The 23,945-nt window shown below is 50.0% G+C and overlaps 1 protein-coding gene across 1 annotated transcript in view; it reads right to left on the bottom strand.

The window, feature by feature from the left end:
• The window catches only part of RNF145 (ring finger protein 145), a 124,610-nt gene that overhangs the window by 50,834 nt on the left and 49,831 nt on the right, over positions 1 to 23,945 (bottom strand). The window contains 3 exon segments of the mRNA XM_075344288.1: positions 9,389 to 9,564; positions 11,366 to 11,601; positions 19,661 to 19,752. Of these exon segments, the coding sequence (XP_075200403.1) occupies positions 9,389 to 9,564; positions 11,366 to 11,601; positions 19,661 to 19,752 (504 nt within the window).

The following is a 23,945-nucleotide window of genomic DNA, read 5'->3' as shown; positions in this document are numbered from 1 at the left end:
CCTCCTTCGCACAAAGCAGAAAACTGGTGAGCCAGTGATCCCACTGGGGGTGTATAGCCAGAAGGGGAGGGGCCTTTTTAGTGTAATGCTTTGTGTGGCCTCCGGAGGCAGTGCTATACAATCGTCTGGGTCTACCAATGGAGCGCCGAAGAAACGTAATTTTGGCGTTTGGAATTTTTTTGCCGCTACGCCGTTTACTGATCAGATTCATTGATTTTATATTTTGACAGATCGGGCATTTCTGAACGCGGCGATACCAAATATGTGTGTATTTATTTATTTTTTAACCCTTTAATTTTCAATGGGGTGAAAGGGGGGTGATTTGAACTTTTAGGTTTTTTTATTTTTTTTTTATTTTTTAAAACTTTTTTTTTTACTTTTTTTTTTATTTTACTAGTCCCCCTAGGGGGTTATTGCGATCAGCAATCCGATCGCTTTGCACAATCTGCAGATCTCAGCTACAGAGCTGAGAACTGCAGATTTGCTGCTTCACTTTCAATGCCGGCTGTATTCCGGCATTGAGAGGAAGAGACTCATGTTAGCCACAGGCGTCATCACATGACCCTGTGCTACCATGGCAACCGCCGAAAGTCACGATCATGTCACGTGACTTCCGGCGGGGGCGGGGTAAGTCACTGTCATGGCGGCGCCCATATACATATCGCTGCCAAGAATTTGGCAGCGAAATGTAAGCGGTTAATGGCCGCGAGTGGAAGCGATTCCACCCGCGGCTAGCAGGCACACATCAGCTGTTGATAACAGCTGATATGTGCGCGTCTCGCCGCCGCCTGCCGGCGGCAGGGGGCGGGGCTGACCGGAACACGATCCATGACGTATCTAGTACGTCATGGGTCGTTAAGGGGTTAAAAGTACAACTCGTCCCGCAAAAAAAAAAGCCCTCATATGGCAAGATTGACGGAAAAAAAAAAAAAAAAAAAAAAAAAAGTTATGGCTCTCGGAAGAAGGGGAGCAAAAAACAAAAAACGGAAAGTGCCCGGGGGCTGAAGGGGTTAAAGTATTTCTGATTTTGCCCTCTAAGTGCTGTTGTTCCCAGGCTTCCTATACAGAGGCCCTGGCTGATAGCTGCAGTACCAGACCCGGCCTGTGCACAAAGGAGGCGCTACGTCTGGCCACGTTTTTCTACTCTTATACAAGTCCTTGATGGGTAGAAAAGTATTAAAACAACTGATGGGCATTTTACTTTAGGAGGAAGTATTTTTTTTTTTGGTGATTGTATACAGAAAACATGGAAACTCCAGGATGCGATTCCTCCTTCTCCCCAGACGGGTGCACTCACTTCCAGCGTTACAGGTCGGATCTGCTCCGTTCCCATCTGGTTCGTCAGATGTCAAGTGGAAAATGAGTGAATATTTGATGTGCGGTAAATGGGTCACGTAGAGCACGGAGCGCATGGAAACCTGGGGCTGTTTACTGTCAAAACGCAGGAGGACCGCGCCACGGAGATGAAGAATTTACGGGCCAAGACGTGAGGAGAAGATAAGATTCTGTGAATCCCCGGGCTGCAATGTGAGGTGGCCTCTGGATGGGGGCGAGCCGTTTAGGAAAAAGATGATGGATTACATCAATCACTGGCATCTACCACAGGGAGGCGCTGAAGAGCCGGCGACCAGATGTGCTGCGAGGTCTCAGCTCAGGTGTGTGATGGAGCAAAAACACCAAAAATCTGTATAGAAAGTGGTGGAGTAACCAGACGTGTTACCGTCAGGAACGACTGCAGAACAAACCCAAGTCCAAGATTTTCAGGGTTCTGGAGGCAAAAGCAATTGTGACCAGAGTCTCCAGCTTGGGAACAAAGTAGGCTAGGTTCACATTGCATCAGTCACATACGTTGCTTGACACTTGAGACTGATGCGTTGTACAACGGATGACAAGAATAGAATTCATTGTCGGACTCCATTGTAAAAGAGAGCAATCGGCTGATCACCCGGCGGCCGGCTTTTGAGAGCGATCAGCCGATCGCTCACAGCAGCCGGGCGATCAGCCGATCGCTCAAAGCAGCCGGGCGATCAGCCGATCGCTCAAAGCAGCCGGGCGATCAGCCGATCGCTCAAAGCAGCCGGGCGATCAGCCGATCGCTCAAAGCAGCCGGGCGATCAGCCGATCGCTCAAAGCAGCCGGGCGATCAGCCGATCGCTCAAAGCAGCCGGGCGATCAGCCGATCGCTCAAAGCAGCCGAGCGATCAGCCGATCGCTCAAAGCAGCCGGGCGATCAGCCGATCGTTCGGTCACCGAGAATGTGTGCGGGGGGCGGAATGCGGGGTGGGTGGAGCCGAGCTGGGCCATGGCGCTGAGGACGTCAGTGCCGGGGACTGAATGGCTGAGGACAGGTGAGTGCGTGTGCGTGCGTGCGCGCGTGCGTGCACATGCCGAGTGTGGAGGGGGTGGAGCCGAGCGGGGAAGTGTCAGGCTCCCTGCACACGTAGCCACGGTGAATATCGGGTAACTAAGCAAAGCACTTTGCTTGGTTACCCGATATTTACCTTGGTTACCAGCGTACACCGCTCAGCGCTGACTCCTTGCACACGTAGCCAGGGTAAATATCGGGTAACTAACCAAAGCACATTGTTTAGTAACCCGATGTGTACCCCGGTTACGTGTGCAGGGAGCCAGAGAGAGCATGCGCAGCGAAATCCTACGGATTGCGCTGCTCAAAAAACGTTACATGCTGCGTTGCTGCCGCGCGACGGTCAGTCGTTCCACGACTGATCAGTCGGGCGGAGGGTGCAACGCAGCATCATCAGTCACAATCCGCCGCTCATACAAGTCTATGGGAACAACGGAATCCGCCAAACGGATTCCGCTGTTTACCAGAGCCGCGGATTGTGACCGATACAAATTGACGGAAATGTGAACCTAGCCTTATATTGACAACAGGAACCAAAAAGGAAGCAGTCTTACTGGTGGTGGCCACTGACCATTTCTCCCCCAATCCTTCCAGCAGGGCCGCCACCAGGGGGGGTACAAAGAAGACTCTAGTCAGGCCACTCGGGCCAGTCATCCCCTGCGTCGCGACCGTTGCCGACACCCCCCCCCCTCCACGCAATGAAGAAAGTCAGCGCAGCACTATCCGGCGCGGACTCCTTCCTCATTCTCCTGGCTGCGTCTCCTGCGCTGCGGCAGCTCAGCGTAGTGACTTCACCACGCTGCAGGCAGGAGGCTCACACAGCAGGGACCGGAGCCATTTGGGAGGAATCTTACCGTGCCGAGAGGTGAGTAACTTGTTTATTGTTTTATTCAATGAGTGCATCGTGGCCTAAGGCGGGTTAAGGCAATATAAGGCTGCATTATACTGTATAGAGTGCTATGTATGAGGCTGGAGTATAATATAGAGGACTGTTGGGGGGCATTATACTATATGGGGTGCATTCTACTATATGGACGACTAGAATGGGGGTGCATCATACTATATGGTGGACTATGCTAGTGCATCATACGATATGGGGCGGAATTATACTATATGGGAGACTATGGGGGCTGCATTATACTATATAGGGGACTATGCCAGTGAATCATACTATATGGGGCTGCATTATACTATATGGGGGACTATGCCAGTGCATCATACTATATGGGGGTGGATTATCCTATATGGGGGACTATGGGGGCTGCATTATACTATATGGGGGACTATGCCAGTGCATCATACTATATGGGGCTGCATCATACTATATGGGGCTGCATTATACTATATGGGGCTGCATTATACTATATGGGGCTGCATTATACTATATGGGGGGACTATGCCAGTGCATCATATTATATGGGGGTGGATTATACTATATGGGAGACTATGGGAACTGCATTATACTATATGGGGGACTATGGCTTCCATTATTCTATATAGGGGTGCATTATACTATGTGGAGGACTATGGGGTGCATTACTTATCCCTACGTTGGATAAGCTACCTTTCGATCATCTTGTATACGTATTTGAAGGTTTTTGGCATGTGGGGTCATAGCCTTGATGTGCGATTGGTGAGGATGTGGTGCAGAGGTGGAGTTTTTCCAAGATTGGCGGTGGGACTGTGGAAGGTGTGAGGAGTGGAGGCGGAGCTGGGGTGGAGTCTCAAAAGGGGCCCCAAAATTATGCCAGTCAGGAGCCCTGAAATTCCTAGTGGCAGCCCTGCTTCCATACTGATTTACTTCTAGTGTCCCTGACATTAGCGGTACAGCTGTCTGCAGCACGTTCAGGTGTCACATAGTCCGGCTCCTCCAGAATGGCACATCTGTAGGTGCCACCACAAGGTTTGCCTCATCTCGCAAAACGGTGTCGAGGGCATGGAGGAGACCAGAACATGGGCCAGGATTTAAGGAAAGACAGACTGGAACACACAAGGGCATCAACCAAACATCAGGACCAGGATCTGTGCCTTTGTGCAAGGAGGAACATGAGGTGGTCTTGGCAGGTCCACCATGGGAGCCTCGTTCTCTTCACAGATCAAAGTGACAGACGCTGGAGATGTGAATTTTTCCACATTTTTTCACAATTTTATGGAGCAAGTATAGGTGAATATTTTAAAATTACAAATCTGAAAATTATGCTGTGCATTAGTATTCAGCCCCCTGTAGTCTGATGCCCCTAAATAAAATCTGGAGTGACCGATTACCTCCAGAAGTAGCCTTGATAGTAAATTCAGTCCACCTGTGTGTGATTTATTCTCAGTATAACCACAGATGTTCTGTGAAGGCCTCGGATGCTTGTATGAAAACATTGGGGATCAAACAGCATAATGAAAACCAAGGAACACACCAGACAGGTCAGGGATAAAGTTGTGGAGCAGGGTGAGGTTATAAAAAATAGCCCAAGCTCTGAACATCTCACAGAGCACTGATCAATCCATCATCCAAAAAGGGGAGAAGTATGGCACAACTGCAAACCTACCAAGATATGGAAGTCCACCAAAACGGACATCCCATGAAAGGAGAGGACTAATAAGAGAAGCAGCCAAGAAGCCCATGGTCACTTGAGGAGCTGCAGAAATCCACAGGTCTGGGGGGAGAATCTGTCCACAGGACAAGTATTAATCATATACTCCACAAATCTGGGCTGAATGGAAGAATTGCAAGAGGAAAGCAATTTCAGAAAGTAAGCTATAAAAAGCCCAGTTTACACTTTCCCAAAAGCCATGTAGGGGTCACAAGGAGCAGTGGGAGAAGGGGCTCTCGTCAGAAGAGACCAAGGTAGAACTTTTTGGGTTAAATGCAAAACGCTCTGGATGGTGGAAAACTAACCCTGCACATCACCCTGAAAACACCATCCCCACCGTCACACATGGTGCAGGCAGCATCCTGCTGAGGGGAGGCTTTTCTTCAGCAGGGGCAGAGAAGCTGGTCAGAGATGATTGAAAGATGGATGGAGCTAAAAACAGGGCAATCCTGGAGGAAAACCTATTAGAGGCTGCGAAAGACTTGCGTCTGGGTTGTAGGTTCGCCTTCCAGCAAGACACCGACCCCAAACATCCTGCCAGAGCTACAATGGAGGGTTTAGATCGGAGCATATTCCTGTGTGTTATCGGCCCAGTCATAGTCCAGACCAAAATCCCATTGAGAATTGTGACAAAATTGATAATTTCTGATCGCAGACGTCTCCATCCAACCTCACTGAGCGAGGGCAAAGAAGGGGAAAATGTCACCTCTAGATGAGCAAAGCCGGAGAAACCGACCCCAAAAGACTCGCAGCAGTAACTGCAGGGAAAGGTGATCCTACAAAGTATTCACTCAGGGACAGGGGCTGAATACAAATGCACGTCAGTTTTCAGATTTAAAATTACTGTATTTTTCAGATTCTAAAACGCACTCTTCCTTCCAAAAATTTGGGAGGAAAGTGAGGGATATGTCTTATAATCCAAATGTAGCTTACCAGGAGGTGGTGGAGAGGAGCAGCAGGAGGCAGGGGCAATGCTGTGGGCTGTGCTGGGGCTGCAAGCTTCAAATAATGGCTCCCAGAGTCAGTGCGCGAGCAGATGGCACTCTCAGCTCAAGGTCTCGTTCGTCTGGGCACACGCCACCTCGTCCCATTGATCTCCCAGCAGTGGACTTAAGGAAAACTGCGTCAGAGGTGGCGCGTGCGCAGATGAGATCTCGGCTTGTCACTGAGCAGACAGCTCAATCTGCGCACGTGCTGATTCCAGGAGCCAGTTCTATGAATCCCGCACCGCCGACAGTTTCTGGATGTTGCCTACCTCAAAGCTCCCGTAGCAAGCATATGGGAACACTTGCTGCTCCGCCCGCAGCATCCTCCTGTTCCACCACCGCCCGCGCCTCCAGTGACCCCACTCCACTGCCCCTGCCTCCCGTGACCTCGCTCCACTACCGCCCCAGCCTCCTATGACCCCGCTCCACCGCCGCCCCAGCCTCCTGTGACCCCCACTCCACCATTGTCCCATCCTCCTGTGACCCCACACCACCATCGTCCCTGCCTTCTGTGACCCCGCTCCACCACCGCCCCAGCCTCCTGTGACTACCACTCCACCACCACCCCCTGGTCTGCGGGTGAAAAGTGTGTCAAAGTTAACAGGGGGATGAATACTTTTCAAGGCTCTACATATACATACACACGTGTGTGTGTGTGTGTGTATGCGTGCATGCATACATATATACATACACATATACACACACACACACATATATATATATATATATATATATATATATATATATATATATATATATATATATATATATATATATATATATATATATATATATATATATATATATATATATATATATATATATATATATATATATATATATATATATATATATATATATGTATGTATGTATGTGTATATGTATATATATATATATATATATATATATATATATATATATATATATATATATATATATATATATATATATATATACATACATATACACATACATACATACATACATACATACATACATACATATATATATATATATATATATACACACACATACATATATTATATATATACATACATACACATATATATATATATATATTATACATACAGTCATATGAAAAAGTTTGGGCACCCCTATTAATGTTAACCTTTTTTCTTTATAACAATTTGGGGTTTTGCAGCAGCTATTTCAGTTTCATATATCTAATAACTGATGGACTGAGTAATATTTCTGGATTGAAATGAGGTTTATTGTACTAACAGAAGATGTGCAATCCGCATTTAAGCAAAATTTGACCGGTGCAAAAGTATGGGCACCCTTATCAATTTCTTGATTTGAACACTCCTAACTACTTTTTACTGACTTACTGAAGCACTAAATTGGTTTTGTAACCTCATTGAGCTTTGAACTTCATAGGCAGGTGTATCCAGTCATGGGAAAAGGTATTTAAGGTGGCCACTTGCAAGTTGTTCTCCTATTGGAATCTCCTATGAAGAGTGGCATCATGGGCTCCTCAAAACAACTCTCAAATGAACTGAAAACAAAGATTATTCCACATAGTTGTTCAGGGGAAGGTACAAAAAGTTGTCTCAGAGATTTAAACTGTCAGTTTCCACTGTGAGGAACATAGTAAGGAAATGGAAGAACACAGGTACAGTTCTTGTTAAGCCCAGAAGGGGCAGGCCAAGAAAAATATCAGAAAGGCAGAGAAGAAGAATGGTGAGAACAGTCAAGGACAATCCACAGACCACCTCCAAAGACCTGCAGCATCATCTTGCTGCAGATGGTGTCACTGTGCATCGGTCAACAATACAGCGCACATTGCACAAGGAGAAGCTGTATGGGAGAGGGATGCGAAAGAAGCCGTTTCTGCAAGCACGCCACAAACAGTCGCCTGAGGTATGCAAAAGCACATTTGGACAAGCCAGTTACATTTTGGAAGAAGGGCCTGTGGACTGGTGAAACAAAGATTGAGTTGTTTGGTCATACAAAAAGGCGTTATGCATGGAGGCAAAAAACACACCATTCCAAGAAAAGCACTTGCTACCCACAGTAAAATTTGGTGGAGGTTCTATCATGCTTTGGGGCTGTGTGGCCAATGCCGGCACCGGGAATCTTGTTAAAGTTGAGGGTCGCATGGATTCAACTAACTATCAGCAGATTCTTGGCAATAATGTGCAAGAATCAGTGACGAAGTTGAAGTTACGCAGGGGATGGATATTTCAGCAAGACAATGATCTAAAACACTGCTCCAGATCTACTCAGGCATTCATGCAGAGGAACAATTACAATGTTCTGGAATGGCCATCCCAGTCCCCAGATCTGAATATCATTGAACATCTGTGGGATGATGTGAAGCGGCTGTCCATGCTCGGCGACCATCAAACTTAACTGAACTGGAATTGTTTTGTAAACAGGAATGGTCAAATCTACCTTCATCCAGGATCCAGGAACTCATTAAAAGCTACAGGAAGCGACTAGAGGCTGTGATTTTTGCAAAAGGAGGATCTACAAAATATTAATGTCACTTTTACGTTGAGGTGCCCATACTTTTGCATCGGTCAAATTTTGTTTAAATGCGGATTGCACATTTTCTGTCAGTAGAATAAACCTCATTTTAATCCAGAAATATTACTCAGTCCATCAGTTATTAGATATATGAAACTGAAATAGCTGCTGCAAAAACCCAAATTGTTATAAAGAAAAAAGGTTAACATTAATAGCGGTGCCCAAACTTTTTCATATGACATACATATACAATATACATAAATATATTATATATATATATATATATATATATATATATACACACATACATACATATATACACACACACATATATATATATATATATATATATATATACATATACACATATATACACATATACACATATATACACATATACACACACGCACATACACACACATATATAATATATATTACATACATACACATATATACATATACATACACACGCCTATAAATAATGGTGTATATATAATGTGAATGATAATTATAGGATGAATACTTTTGGTTGTGTATATATAATGAGTGCGTGAAATCAGACTATACCACGTGGCGTGCTCGCTCATCGGCCGGATATCTCTGGAATGTAATCATCTTTCCAAGTCAATTAACATTGGGCTCTGACTAAGCAGCATTCCAGTCCTGGACCCGAGGTCTGCGTCTGACAGGTCACTTCTGCTATCTGCTTTGTATCAGCCGCACCTTAGCAACCGATACAAATATGGAGTATGTTACGGGTGATGAATATGATGAGTGGCGACATACAGATCTCTGTAAGGACTGCAACAGATGCATATATTGCATTTAGTCCAGAGCTGCATTCACAATTCTGCAGATTGCTTTCTGTAACAGCTGATACAGTGCTACCAGATCAACTGCTATAGATGCCGGGGGGCAATGGAGACTGCGGAATCTAAGCGGTTGGATAAAAAGGGACGCACCTTGTAAGGAAGAGGAACAGCAGTCTCTCTCGGGAGGTCGGCTGGTCACGTGTACTGAAGTACGTGTAGATCTGAAGGGCAAACAGGACGAGCCAGAAGACCATGAACAGCACGGGCACCACCAGCTGGTTCCAGAGAGACATCCCCAGAGCCAGGAGGCCGTACACTTCCACTACCTGCGAGGGGACAATACGGAGAAAAAAAATCAGTCATGTGTGCTTATATTACCGGGAGGTGTACAGCGGGCTGGTGATTGCACGGGATATGTTGGGAGTTGTAGTATCACAACAGCTAGAGATGGCAGAAAAGCGGAGCCTATAGACATTGAGTAATAAGGTAAATATTATACGTACAGGTGATAAATAGGGTCAGGAAAAGACCTGTATACATGAATGGGCACAACATGAGGAGAGGATGTTAAAAGGCAAAGACCGGACTGCTGTACAGGATATAAAATCCATATTGATGCAAAAATATATAAAGTATCCCTATACTTAAATATAGCTTAAATATAAATGGTGAGAAAAAGTGCCAAACACAGTACAGGCAGGCCAGAAAGGTGGAGAGGAAAATCTCCACCAACACTAGACTCCAACGCACGTTTCACAGGGATGTGATTTCTCGCTTCATCAGAGAGACAATGAATGACTAGGCCAGGGCCACACGGGGCACTACTGCGATGCTCGCATGACACTCGGCTCGCGCTGGCAGCACAGCAGGAGCCGAGTGTCATGCTACTGTGCCTGCGTCTAAGGTCCGATCATGCGGGCGGGCCGGCTCCGAGGAGGGGCGGGCCGGCTCCGAGGAGGGGCGGGCCGGCTCCGAGGAGGGGCGGGCCGGCTCCGAGGAGGGGCGGGCCGGCTCCGAGGAGGGGCGGGCCGGCTCCGAGGAGGGGCGGGCCGGCTCCGAGGAGGGGCGGGCCGGCTCCGAGGAGGGGCGGGCCGGCTCCGAGGAGGGGCGGGCCGGCTCCGAGGAGGGGCGGGCCGGCTCCGAGGAGGGGCGGGCCGGCTCCGAGGAGGGGCGGGCCGGCTCCGAGGAGGGGCGGGCCGGCTCCGAGGAGGGGCGGGCCGGCTCCGAGGAGGGGCGGGCCGGCTCCGAGGAGGGGCGGGCCGGCTCCGAGGAGGGGCGGGCCGGCTCCGAGGAGGGGCGGGCCGGCTCCGAGGAGGGGCGGGCCGGCTCCGAGGAGGGGCGGGCCGGCTCCGAGGAGGGGCGGGCCGGATTTATATCCCTCTGTCCTCCGTAGCCGGCTACTGCGATTCTCGCTCTGCACGCGCGGTATACCGCGAGTTCAGTGCGATTTTTCTCTCGCCCTATTCACATGAATGGGTGTGAGAGAAAGAGCCTCGCATTACACCCACAGCATGCTGCGACTGTTTTCTCGGTCCGATTAGGGCTGAGAAAATAATCGCTCATGTGCGCTGACACACAGGCTAATACTGGTCCGAGTGGAAGGAAATGTTTTATCGCACTCCACTCGCACCAATTTTCTCGCCTGTGTCTTAGGCCTTATGATGATTTCTGATGAAGCAAGAAATCACATCCCTGACCCTATTTATCACCTGTACGTATAATATTTACCATTAATAATTTTTTGAAGCATCACTACTCATTTCTCTCTTGGTTTGATATGCTATTTGAGTAGCTCATTAGCTGGGATAAATCCTTGTTTAGGATCTTCCTGGCTTTTTGTTCGCATATGGACTTTGTGTCTAATTGAGTAATAAGGATATCAATATTTGATAGGTGGGGGAGAATCAAAGATAGGGAGTCACTCTCGGCTTATAGGGTTTGATAGGTGGGGGAGAATCAAAGATAGGGAGTCACTCTCGGCTTATAGGGTTTGATAGGTGGGGGAGAATCAAAGATAGGGAGTCACTCTCGGCATATAGGGTTTGATAGGTGGGGGAGAATCAAAGATAGGGAGCCACTCTCGGCTTATAGGGTGTAAGTTTATCAGCAGGACGTTGACGTTTTTACCTGGACGAGCTCCCTGTACGCCGACTTGGCGAGATTGAAGGGCACCAGCAGGTTGGATGCTAAGAAGTACAGCACTTCGAGTCCCGTAAAAATCATGGCAAACTTGTTAATGAAGACTATGGTCTCGATGGGGACAAGGCAGAGACGAGCCAGCAGGGGGAGCATGTGAGCGGAGAACAGCCAGATCTGCTTCGTCTTCATCACGCAGGAGCACAGGGTGCAGACGACCAGCTGGCCTGCAACGCAAGCGAGGCTCGGTGAGAAACATTACACAGCCAGGTTAAAAAAAACCCCACCAGGGTCAATATCACTGCACCCACACATCACAGCTGTCAGTCATCCGGTGGGCAGTCAAGAGACTAAGGCTGCGTGCACACAGTGCATTTGTGGGGTTTTTTAGTGCAGTTGTCACAAAACTGCAAGCAAATCCTGATGCCAGCAAAGTCTATGAGAATTCTGAAGAGTCGTGCACATGTTGAGTATTTTCTTCTTGCAGATTTGGTGCAGAAAAAAAAAAAAAAAAAAAATATCAGCATTTTTCAGGACTGAAAGCAATAAAAAAAAAAAAAAAGAGAATTTTGTTTACTTACCGTAAATTATTTTTCTTATAGTTCCGTATTGGGAGACCCAGACATTGGGTGTATAGCTTCTGCCTCCGGAGGACACACAAAGTACTACACTTAAAAGTGTAGCTCCTCCCTCCTAGCATATACACCCCCTGGATAACCAAATATAGCCAGTTTAGTGCAAAAGCTGAAGGAGAGTAGCCACCCACAAGTAGAGATAGAGCAAGAACCGGAACAACCGGAGCCTCTGTCTACAACAACATCCGGTGAAAACACGCGGAACAAGAAACTGCCAACAGGCAACAGGGAGGGAGCTGGGTCTCCCAATACGGAACTATAAGAAAAAGAATTTACGGTAAGTAAACAAAATTCTCTTTTTCTTCATCGTTCCTTATGGGAGACCCAGACCATGGGACGTCTCAAAGCAGTCCATGGGTGGGAATAAACAGAAAACTGGGAAGTAGGCGGAACCTAACTTCACAAATGGGCGACAGCCGCCTGAAGGATGTGTCTGCCCAAGCTCGCATCTGCCGAAGCATGAGCATGCACTTGGTAGTGCTTTGAAAAGGTATGCAGGCTAGTCCAAGTGGCAGCCTGACAGACCTGCTGAGCCGTAGCCTGGTGCCTGAAAGCCCAAGAGGCACAGACAGCTCTGGTCGAGTGTGCCTTGATCCCCGGCGGGGGAGGCACCTGAGTACACTGGTAGGCATCGGAAATGGCCGACCTAATCCAACGAGCTAAGGTCTGCTTAGAAGCCGAGAGGCCCTTACGCCGACCTGTGGTTAGCACAAAAAGAGATGTGCACCGCCTAAGAACAGCGGTGCGAGACACATAGATCCGGAGCGCCCGCACCAGATGCAGAGTATGCAACGCTTTTTCAAAGCGATGAACAGAAGCCGGACAAAAGGAAGGCAGGGAAATGTCCTGGTTAAGGTGGAAAGGAGAAACCACCTTAGGGAGAAAGTCCGGAGTCGGACGGAGAACCACCTTGTCTTGATGAAAAACCAAAAAAGGTGACTCCGAAGAGAGCGCAGCCAAATCAGAGACTCTCCTGAGGGAAGTTATGGCCACTAGAAAGACCACTTTCGGTGAAAGACGAGACAAAGAAACCTCCCTAAGAGGCTCAAAGGGGGGTTTCTGCAAGGCCGTGAGGACCAGATTGAGGTCCCAGGGATCCAAAGGCCGCCGGTAAGGCGGAATGATGTGAGACGCGCCCTGCATGAAGGTGCGCACCTGAGCCAGCCGGGCGATATGCCGCTGGAACAACACTGACAGAGCCGAGACCTGTCCCTTGAGGGAATTGAGGGCTAGTCCTAGCTGCAGACCGGACTGTAGAAAGGACAGGAGGGTCGGCAAGGAAAAAGGCCAAGGAGCATGGCCGGAAGAGCGACACCAGGACAGGAAAATTCTCCAGGTCCTGTGATAGATTTTGGCCGAGGAAGACTTCCGAGCCCGAGTCATAGTGGAGATGACTTCAGGAGGAATGCCAGAAGTTGTCAAGATCCAGGACTCAAGAGCCACAGAATTCTGGCGGAAAAACGGACCTTGTGAGAGAAGGTCTGGACGGTCCGGGAGATGCCACGGCACCTCTACGGACAGATGGAGCAGGTCTGGGTACCAAGCTCGCCTGGGCCAGTCCGGAGCAATGAGGATGACCCGACGGCCCTCTATTCTGATCTTGCGCAGGACTCTGGGCAAGAGAGCTAGAGGGGGAAACACTTAGGACAGACGAAACTGGGACCAATCTTGAACCAGAGCGTCCGCTGCAAAGGCCTGAGGATCGTGGGAGCGAGCCACGTAAACCGGAACTTTGTTGTTGTGCCGGGATGCCATTAGATCCACGTCCGGAGTGCCCCACTTGCGGCAGATTGACCGGAACACTGCCGGATGCAGGGACCACTCGCCACGGTCCACGGTTTGACGGCTGAGATAATCTGCCTCCCAGTTTTCCACGCCTGGGATGTGGACTGCGGATATGGTGGACTTTGAGTCCTCCGTCCACTGAAGGATGCGTTGTACCTCCAACATTGCCAGGCGGCTGCGTGTCCCGCCTTGGTGATTGATGTAGGCAACCGCTGTCGCGTTGTCTGACTGGACTCGGATGTGCTTGCCCGCCAACAGGTGGTGAAAGGCTAAGAGAGCTAGAAGCACAGCTCTGGTTTCCAGCACATTGATTGAAAGGGTTGACTCGGACGGAGTCCAAGTGCCCTGCGCTCTGTGGTGGAGATATACCGCTCCCCAGCCGGATAGACTGGCATCCGTGGTGAGGATCACCCAGGACGGGGCCAGGAAGGAGCGTCCCTGAGACAGAGAGAGGGGCCGAAGCCACCACTGAAGGGAGCCCCTGGTCTGTGGCGACAGAGCCACTAACCTGTGCAAGGAGGAAGTCCGCTTGTCCCAACAGCGGAGAATGTCCAGCTGCAGAGGACGCAGATGGAACTGGGCAAAGGGAATCGCTTCCATTGACGCCACCATCTGACCCAGCACCTGCATTAGGTGCCTGATGGAATGACGGCGGGGGCCTCAGCAAAGAGCGCACCGCCAGATGGAGGGACTGCTGTTTGACTAAGGGCAGCTTCACAAGTGCCGGCAGAGTCTCGAATTGCATCCCTAGGTACCTGAGCCTCTGGGTCGGGGTCAGAGTGGATTTGGGCAGATTGACAAGCCACCCGAATTGGACTAGAGTGGCGAGAGTGAGCGAGACACTCCGCTGACAGTCTGCACTGGATGAAGCCTTGACTAGAAGGTCGTCCAGGTAAGGAATCACTACCAACCCCTGGAGGTGCAGAACCGCAACCACTGCTGCCATGACCTTGGTGAATACTCGAGGGGCCGTGGCTAACCCGAAGGGGAGAGCCACGAATTGGAAATGTTCCTCTCAGATTGCAAAACGTAGCCAATGCTGGTGTGAAACTGCAATTGGCACATGCAGATAGGCATCTCTGATGTCGATGGATGCCAGGAAATCTCCTTGGGTCATTGAGGCAATGACTGATCGCAGAGACTCCATGCGAAAATGCCGCACCTGAACATGCTTGTTGAGAAGCTTGAGATCCAGGATGGGCCGGAAGGAACCGTCCTTTTTGGGAACTAGAAAGAGATTTGAGTAGAAACCTCTGAACCGTTCCTGGGCGGGAACCGGTACAATTACTCCGTTGGCCTGCAAGGATGCCACGGCCTGAGAGAAGGCGGCGGCCTTGGAGCAGGGGGGAGTTGACAGAAAAAATCTGTTTGGCGGGCTGGAAGAGAATTCTATCCTGTAGCCGTGGGAGATTATATCCCGCACCCACTGATCGGAGACGTGTTGAAACCACACGTCGCCAAAGTGGGAGAGCCTGCCACCGACCAAGGACCTTGCTGGCGCGGCCAGATAGTCAAGAGGAGGCTGCCTTAGTGGCAGCAGCTCCTGCGGTCTTCTGAGGACGCGGCTTCGTGCGCCAGTTGGGTTTTTGGTCCTTGGCTGAGTTAGTGGACGAGGCCGAGGGCTTAGAGGACGACCAGTTGGAGGAACGAAAGGAACGAAACCTCGACTGGTTCCTGCCCTGGACAGGTTTCCTGGTTTTAGTTTGTGGCATAGAAGTACTCTTCCCGCCAGTAGCTTCCTTAATAATTTCATCCAGTTGTTCACCGAACAGCCTGGACCCAGCAAGGTACTTCTTTGAAGAAGCGTCTGCCTTCCACTCTCGAAGCCACAAGATCCTGCGGATAGCGAGGGAATTAGCCGAAGCCACCGCAGTGCGGTGAGAAGCCTCCAGCATGGCAGACATGGCAAAGGATGAAAAAGCTGAAGCTTGGGAAGTTAAGGCAACCATTTCGGGCATAGATTCCCTGGTGAGGGAATGCATCTCCTCTAGAGAAGCAGAGATGGCTTTGAGAGCCCACACTGCTGCAAAAGATGGGGAGAACGAGGCCCCTGCCGCCTCATATACAGATTTGGCCAGAAGGTCAACCTGGCGGTCAGTGGAATCTTTAAGAGAGGTGCCATCAGCCACTGATACAACGGTCCGGGCTGAGAGTCTAGACACCGGAGGGTCTACCTTTGGTGAATGAGCCCACTCCTTGTCCACCTCTGGTGGAAAGGGAAAACGGTCATCAGAACCATGCTTTGGGAAGCGTTTGTCAAGACAGGCCCTAGGCTTGGTCACAGTGGCCTGAAAACTGGAGTGGTTAAAGAACACACTCCTTGTCCTCTTAGGCAAGGTAAACTGGTGCTTTTCTGCCAGAGAGGGTTGCTCCTCTGATACTGGCGGATTGAGGTCCAGTACAGAATTAATGGACGCAATCAAATCACTAACATCAGAGTCACTTTCGGACAGATCAATGGGGCACATGGAGGCCGCCTCCGAGCCCCCAGTAACGGCATCCTCCTCGTCCTGCGAGTCAGCTCTTGAATCAGAGCCACGGGACGAGGAAGGAGAGGGAGCCCTGCGTCTCCTTTTAGGAGGACGGGGTCTGGGACCAGATGAAGAATCCTCTGTGAGTTCCGCTGAGAGAGCCCTAGCAGCAGAGGCGCCCTGAGAAGGGGGCTGATGCATGTTCAGCAAAGTCCGGGACAGCTGTCCCATGGAGTCGGCAAAAGACTGGGAGATTGACCTAGAGAAGGATTCTACCCAAGCCGGGGGTTCAGCCACCGGAGCCGGAGCAGCCGGAGGGACCACTGTGGGTGCGATTCCAGGCTGAGGCATTGTCAGGTTAGAGCAGGCATCACAATGTGGATATGTGCTCGGTTCATGCAGCACGAGCTTACATGCAGTGCATATAGAGTACAGCCTTGCAGCCTTGCTCCTTTTGTGAGACATGCTGCTGAAGTGGGGGCTCTGAGCCAGAGTGACCCCCAGAGAGTATATAAGCAGGTCCACAACCGGAGGTTGTGGCTTACCAGACCGTTTGTGTGCCCTCCAGATCCCACAGCCCGGACCCCCAGACAGATTAGCAGGGATGCTGCAGCCAGCGCCGATCGCTGAGAACACTGATAAAATGGCGCCGGAGCGAGGAGAGGGGGCGGGACCAACCCTGAGAGCGGGATCTGGAGGGCCAAGGAGATTTAAAGGGGAGGGGACATTTACTCAGAGAGGAGTGTCCCTCCCCTGTGCCGAACGGCGACTGGGCGGAGCCGCACTGTCCCTCTGCATGATTGACATGCAAGGGCAGTGAAATCGAAACTATGCCTCAGGTGAAGCCGGGGCCTAAATTTAAGCGATGCGGCCGGCGCGCAGGCTCCATCGGCGCGGTTCTCAGGTGACAACCAGAGAACCAGCCGGAAATGTCAGAACAGTTACACAGCACACTCTCCCCAACAATAAAGTACAAGGGACCCCCCGAACATAAATGTCTCAGATACTTAGCTTGTGAGACGCAGGGCCAGGTCCCTGAGGGATGAGTGCTCCGTCCAGCAGGATCCTGAAGGGCTGCGGATGAAGACCGGTCTCCTGCAAAGCAGGGAGAACCGTGCTGGCTCCCACTTCAAGCCAGAGCCCAAGGGATGGTGAAGGAGCGCGTCATGTAAGGCTCCAGCCCTGGAATCAACCTTAACACCGCCGACACAGTGGGGTGAGAAGGGACATGCCGGGAGTCCAGGCTTGGACCCGCTATTCTTCAAAAACTTTCCAAAATGAAAAATCAGATGAGAATGCATGTGTGGATGTATGCCTCCTGAACACAAAGCAATGAACTGGCTAGATCTGGTTCTCCAGGGGGTGTATATGCTCAGAGGGAGGAGCTACACTTTAGTGTAGTACTTTGTGTGTCCTCCGGAGGCAGAAGCTATACACCCAATGTCTGGGTCTCCCATAGGAACGATAAAGAAAAAAACACTTGCAAAAAAGAGCATCAAAAACATGACGTTTCTGCAAGCAAATATGTAAAGTGTGCACACACCCTAAAAGTACAAAACGTGTAATTGCCCACATTGAGTATTTGGTTGCAGAACTTTCTGCATCTCATCTGCATCATTTTTTGACACATTTTTGCCCTATTTTTGATGATTTTTTTGCATGCGTGTTTTATTGCTTTCAGTCCTGAAAGAGAAAAAAAAAAAAAAAAAAAAAACAAACCTCACAGGCACTACACTTCAGGTTTTCAATGGACTTTGCTGGCATAAGGGTTTGTTATAAAAACGCAGTGAGATTAAACCTGTAGATTTATGTGCGGAAAATTTGCGGATTTTCTGGATTTGCCAGATAAATCCGCAGGTTTCAGCATGTACGGACACTCCTCATGTTATCCTCTGGGACTTGGGGAGTGCTGTGTCCATGCTGCAGATACGTGCGGCTGCGGAACATGCTGTGGATGTCCCGCAGCCACACGTAATTGCATGCCAATTATTCCTGCGGAATTACCTGCGGAAATCCCGGCCCTCTACTATGGAGATAGAGGCCGGGACCTCCGCAGGTAAGTCGCATGAATGTCCACAGGTTTACGGCAGCTATTTCGCTGGAATCCCGCAGCAATGGATAGCTACAGATTCCGGAGAGCAGCTGCGGGAAACCTGCGGACGTACCTGCGGATATATCCGCAGGTACAAACTCCCGTGGGCACATGTCCTAAGAGTGCAGCTCCTGCAGGTCTCACATAGCTGAAGCCGAGGTATTTAGGCAAGACTTTAGGCTCTGTGCCCATGTGGCGGGTTTTTTTGTATTATTTTATGCATTCTTCCTTGCTTATTTTAATCAATAAAAGCATCCTAGCAAAGTCTATGAGAATCGTCACTTGCTGTGCACACGTTGCTTTTTTTTTTCTTGCAAATTTTGTTGCTGAAAAAACAAGCAGCGTCAATTGTTTCTGCGTTTATTTTGTGCGTTTCTATAATCCCCAGAAGTGCTTTATCAGGGGATTACAGCACAGCACTTTGCCTCACACACCGTACATACAGCCTGGTGTGTGAGGCGATCCGTAGCTCAGTAACCCGGGGTCATCATGGTGACGACCCAGCGTTACAACGGCCGCGATCGGGTCCCTGTGATCGCATTACAGGGACCAGATCGCCAGGGAGAGGTAAGAGATTCCTCTCCCTGCCTCCTGAATGTAGCAATCGCACTGATCGCAGCATTCAGGGGGTTAAACTGCCAGGAGCGGCGCAGGCACCACTCCAGCCAGTGACAGCTGGGTACCGGCGGCAATTTCGGGGGATACAGCCCCTGAAGCACAGTGATCGCTGTGAGTATGTAAAAAAAGAAAAGCAGAAAATTTTTTTTAAAAAAATATGCACGTTTTTTCTGCTGCATTTTTCTTGCCAAAACATGCTTTGTGTGCAGAAAAGAAGCAGATAAAAAAGCAACGTGTGCACATGGCCCTACAGATCGCTCCTACTTAAAATAAAAACACATAACGGTGAGAGGTTTAATGGGGTAACCCCAATTTTCGATATTTATAGCATATCTACAGGATATACTACAAAAGATCTGACCCCTGGGACCGCAGCTATCTCTAGAAAAGGGTAAGGAAACCCCATCCTGAAGATAGGAGCTGGTCCGATAGGCCATGTAAGGTGGGACCACCCCTTTAAGAAAAAAAGGGACGATAAGCTGATTGTTGCAGGTCCAGCTTCGCTCACCCCATTACTAGTCACCATGGGCCGCAGTGACAGTGGAATGGGGGCACTACGAGCAATTTGCGTCCCCGGACCTGAACTCAAAAGCCAAGGCGGCTGTCCAGCTCCGGAGAGGAGAACATCGCGGTCCGAACGTGTCGGCAGATTAAGGAGGCGTCATCGGCAGTAGACGGCACTCACCTACTAGCGCGGTGATGAACCTGTTCATAGACAGGGGTTCTAGGTGCATTGGTCCCTCATAACCAGACTCCAGCTCGCTGCGGACATAGTCCCTACAACACAAAAATAGAAGAAAAAAATGGCAGATGATTAAAGGGAGAAGGTGAACACTCGGACTCATCTTCACGTCAGCTGTACTCTCCCATGGCTCATATTAGCCAGAGGGCACAGGGCTTCTTTCTTGGGATAGGAGGAGACCTGTTCTGTAATATAGGGCAAAGTATTCAGATGTCAGATGCGCCTGAAGGACAAGCTTTGTCTTGCTTTTGTCTCTCTAGTGGATGGAGCTGAGGGAGGTTTCATTTACAGGAAGCTTCCTCCCAGCCTCCCTCACCAAGAGTTTCACACCAGCCAATATCAGGAGACTTAACCCTCTCGAGAAATTAAGAAAATAAGGTAACATTAAAGGGTTTGTCCACTACTAGGACGACCCCTTCTGATTCCACGTGTCCCCCAGGTAAAATGGAAAAAGAAGGGAATTTTGTTTACTTACCGTAAATTCCTTTTCTTCTAGCTCTAATTGGGAGACCCAGACAATTGGGTGTATAGCTTCTGCCTCCGGAGGCCACACAAAGTATTACACTCAAAAGTGTAAGGCCCCTCCCCTTCTGGCTATACACCCCCCGTGGGATCACGGGCTCATCAGTTTTAGTGCAAAAGCAAGAAGGAGGAAAGCCAATAACAGGTTTAAAGACAAATTCAATCCGAAGAAACATCGGCGAACTGAAACCATTCAACATGAACAACATGTGTACCCGAAAAAACCAAAAATCCCTAAGACAACAGGGCGGGTGCTGGGTCTCCCAATTAGAGCTAGAAGAAAAGGAATTTACGGTAAGTAAACAAAATTCCCTTCTTCTTTGTCGCTCTATTGGGAGACCCAGACAATTGGGATGTCCAAAAGCAATCCCTGGGTGGGTAAAATAATACCTCGTAATAGAGCCGTAAAACGGCCCCTTCCTACAGGTGGGCAACCGCCGCCTGAAGGACTCGTCTGCCTATGCTGGCATCCGCCGAAGCATAGGTATGCACCTGATAATGCTTGGTAAAAGTGTGCAGACTCGACCAGGTAGCGGCCTGGCACACCTGCTGAGCCGTAGCCTGGTGCCGTAATGCCCAGGACGCACCCACGGCTCTGGTAGAATGGGCCTTCAGCCCTGAGGGAACCGGAAGCCCAGCAGAACGGTAGGTTTCAAGAATTGGTTCCTTGATCCACCGAGCCAGTGTGAATTTGGAAGCTTGCGATCCTTTACGCTGACCAGCTACAAGGACAAAGAGTGCATCCGAGCGGCGCAAGGGCGCCGTGCGGGAAATGTAGATCCTGAGTGCTCTGACCAGATCCAACAAATGCAAACCTTTTTCAAATTGATGAACTGGATGAGGACACAAGGAAGGCAAGGTGATATCCTCATGGAGATGAAAGGGGGATACCACCTTAGGGAGAAACTCCGGAATCGGACGCAGAACCACCTTGTCCTGGTGAAAAACCAGGAAGGGAGATTTGCATGACAGTGCCGCTAGTTCGGACACTCTCCGAAGAGATGTGACCGCCACTAGAAAGGCCACTTTCTGTGAAAGACGAGAAAGGGAAACATCCTTCCTAGGCTCGAAAGGCGGCTTCTGGAGAGCAATTAGAACTATGTTCAGATCCCAGGGCTCTAACGGTCGCTTGTAAGGAGGGACGATATGACAAACTCCTTGCAGGAACGTGCGTACCTGAGGAAGTCGTGCTAGGCGTTTCTGAAAAAATACAGATAGTGCTGAGACTTGTCCTTTAAGGGAGCTAAGCGACAAACCTTTTTCCAACCCGGATTGCAGGAAGGAAAGAAAAGTAGGCAAAGCAAATGGCCAGGGAGAAACTCCCTGAGCAGAGCACCAAGATAAGAATATCTTCCACGTCCTGTGGTAGATCTTGGCGGAGGATGGTTTCTAGCCTGTCTCATGGTGGCAATAACTTTTCGAGATAATCCTGAAGACGCTAGGATCCAGGACTCAATGGCCACACAGTCAGGTTCAGGGCCGCAGAATTCAGATGGAAAAACGGCCCTTGAGACAGCAAGTCTGGTCGGTCTGGTAGTGCCCACGGTTGGCCTACCGTGAGGTGCCACAGATCTGGGTACCACGACCTCCTCGGCCAGTCTGGAGCGACGAGGATGGCGCGGCGGCAGTCGGCCCTTATCTTGCGCAGCACTCTGGGTAACAATGCCAGAGTTGGGAACACATAAGGTAGCCGGAACTGCGACCGATCTTGAACTAAGGCGTCTGCCGCCAGAGCTCGGTGATCGTGAGACCGTGCCATGAAAACCGGAACCTTGTGGTTGTGCCGTGACGCCATCAGGTCGACGTCCGGCATCCCCCGGCGGCGACAGATCTCCCGAAACACGTCCGGGTGAAGGGACCATTCCCCTGCGTCCATACCCTGGCGACTGAGGAAGTCTGCTTCCCAGTTTTCCACGCCTGGGATGTGAACTGCGGATATGGTGGATGCCGTGTCGTCCACCCACGTCAGAATCCGCCGGACTTCCTGGAAGGCTTGCCGACTGCGTGTTCCGCCTTGGTGGTTGATGTATGCCACCGCTGTGGAGTTGTCCGACTGAATTCGGATCTGCTTGCCTTCCAGCCACTGCTGGAAGGCTTGTAGGGCAAGATACACTGCTCTGATTTCCAGAACATTGATCTGAAGGGTGGACTCTTTCTGAGTCCACGTACCTTGAGCCCTGTGGTGGAGAAACACTGCTCCCCACCCCGATAGACTCGCGTCTGTCGTGACTACTGCCCAGGATGGGGGTAGGAAGGACTTTCCTTTCGACAATGCGGTGGGAAGAAGCCACCACCGAAGAGATTCCTTGGCCGCCTGAGAAAGGGAGACGTCTCTGTCGAGGGACGTCGACTTCCTGTCCCATTGGCGGAGAATGTCCCATTGTAGTGGACGCAGATGAAACTGCGCGAAAGGGACTGCTTCCATTGCCGCTACCATCTTCCCTAGGAAGTGCATGAGGCGTCTCAAGGGGTGCGACTGGCCTTGAAGGAGAGATTGCACCCCTGTCTGTAGTGAACGCTGTTTGTCCAGCGGAAGCTTCACTATCGCTGAGAGAGTATGAAACTCCATGCCAAGATATGTTAGCGATTGGGTCGGGGTTAGATTTGACTTTGAAAAGTTGATGATCCACCCGAAACTCTGGAGAGTCTCTAGCGCAACGTTCAGGCTGTGTTGGCATGCCTCTTGAGAGGGTGCCTTGACCAGTAGATCGTACAAATACGGGATCACAGAGTGACCTTGAGAGTGCAGGACTGCTACTACTGCTGCCATGACCTTGGTGAAGACTCGTGGGGCTGTCGTCAGCCCGAAGGGCAGAGCTACGAACTGAAGGTGTTCGTCTCCTATAACGAAGCGTAGAAAACGCTGGTGCTGTGGAGCAATCGGCACGTGGAGATAAGCATCCTTGATGTCTATAGATGCTAGGAAATCTCCTTGAGACATTGAGGCGATGACAGAGCGGAGGGATTCCATCCGGAACCGTCTGGTTTGTACGTGCTTGTTGAGCAGTTTTAGATCCAGAACGGGACGGAACGACCCGTCCTTTTTTGGCACCACAAACAAATTGGAGTAAAAAACCGTGACCTTGTTCCTGAAGAGGAACGGGGGTCACCACTCCTTCCGCCTTTAGAGTGGACACCGCTTGCCGCAGAGCATCGGCTCGGTCGGGAGGTGGAGAAGTTCTGAAGAAGCGAGTTGGAGGACGAGAGCTGAACTCTATCCTGTACCCGTGAGACAGAATGTCTCTCACCCAACGGTCTGTGACCTATGGCAGCCAAATGTCGCCAAAGCGGGAGAGCCTGCCACCGACCGAGGATGCGGAGAGAGGAGGCTGAAAGTCATGAGGAAGCCGCCTTGGTAGCGGTTCTTCCGGCTGTCTTTTTTGGGCGTGACTGAGTCCGCCAAGAATCTGAGCTCCTCTGATCCTTTTGAGTCCTTTTGGACGAGGAGAATTGGGACCTGCCTGAGCCTCGAAAGGACCGAAACCCCGACTGTCCCCTCCTTTGTTGGGGTTTGTTTTGTCTGGGTTGAGGTAAGGATGAATCCTTACCCTTGGAGTGTTTAATGATTTCATCTAAACGCTCACCAAACAGTCGGTCACGAGAAAATGGTAAACTGGTTAAACACTTTTTGGAAGCAGAATCTGCCTTCCATTCTCTTAACCACAAGGCTCTGCGTAAAACCACGGAGTTGGCGGACGCCACTGCC

This window comes from Anomaloglossus baeobatrachus, chromosome 4 (assembly GCF_048569485.1).
Source record: "Anomaloglossus baeobatrachus isolate aAnoBae1 chromosome 4, aAnoBae1.hap1, whole genome shotgun sequence".
Classification (NCBI taxonomy): Eukaryota; Metazoa; Chordata; class Amphibia; order Anura; family Aromobatidae; genus Anomaloglossus; species Anomaloglossus baeobatrachus.
This window is presented reverse-complemented; position numbering and strand designations above follow the sequence as displayed.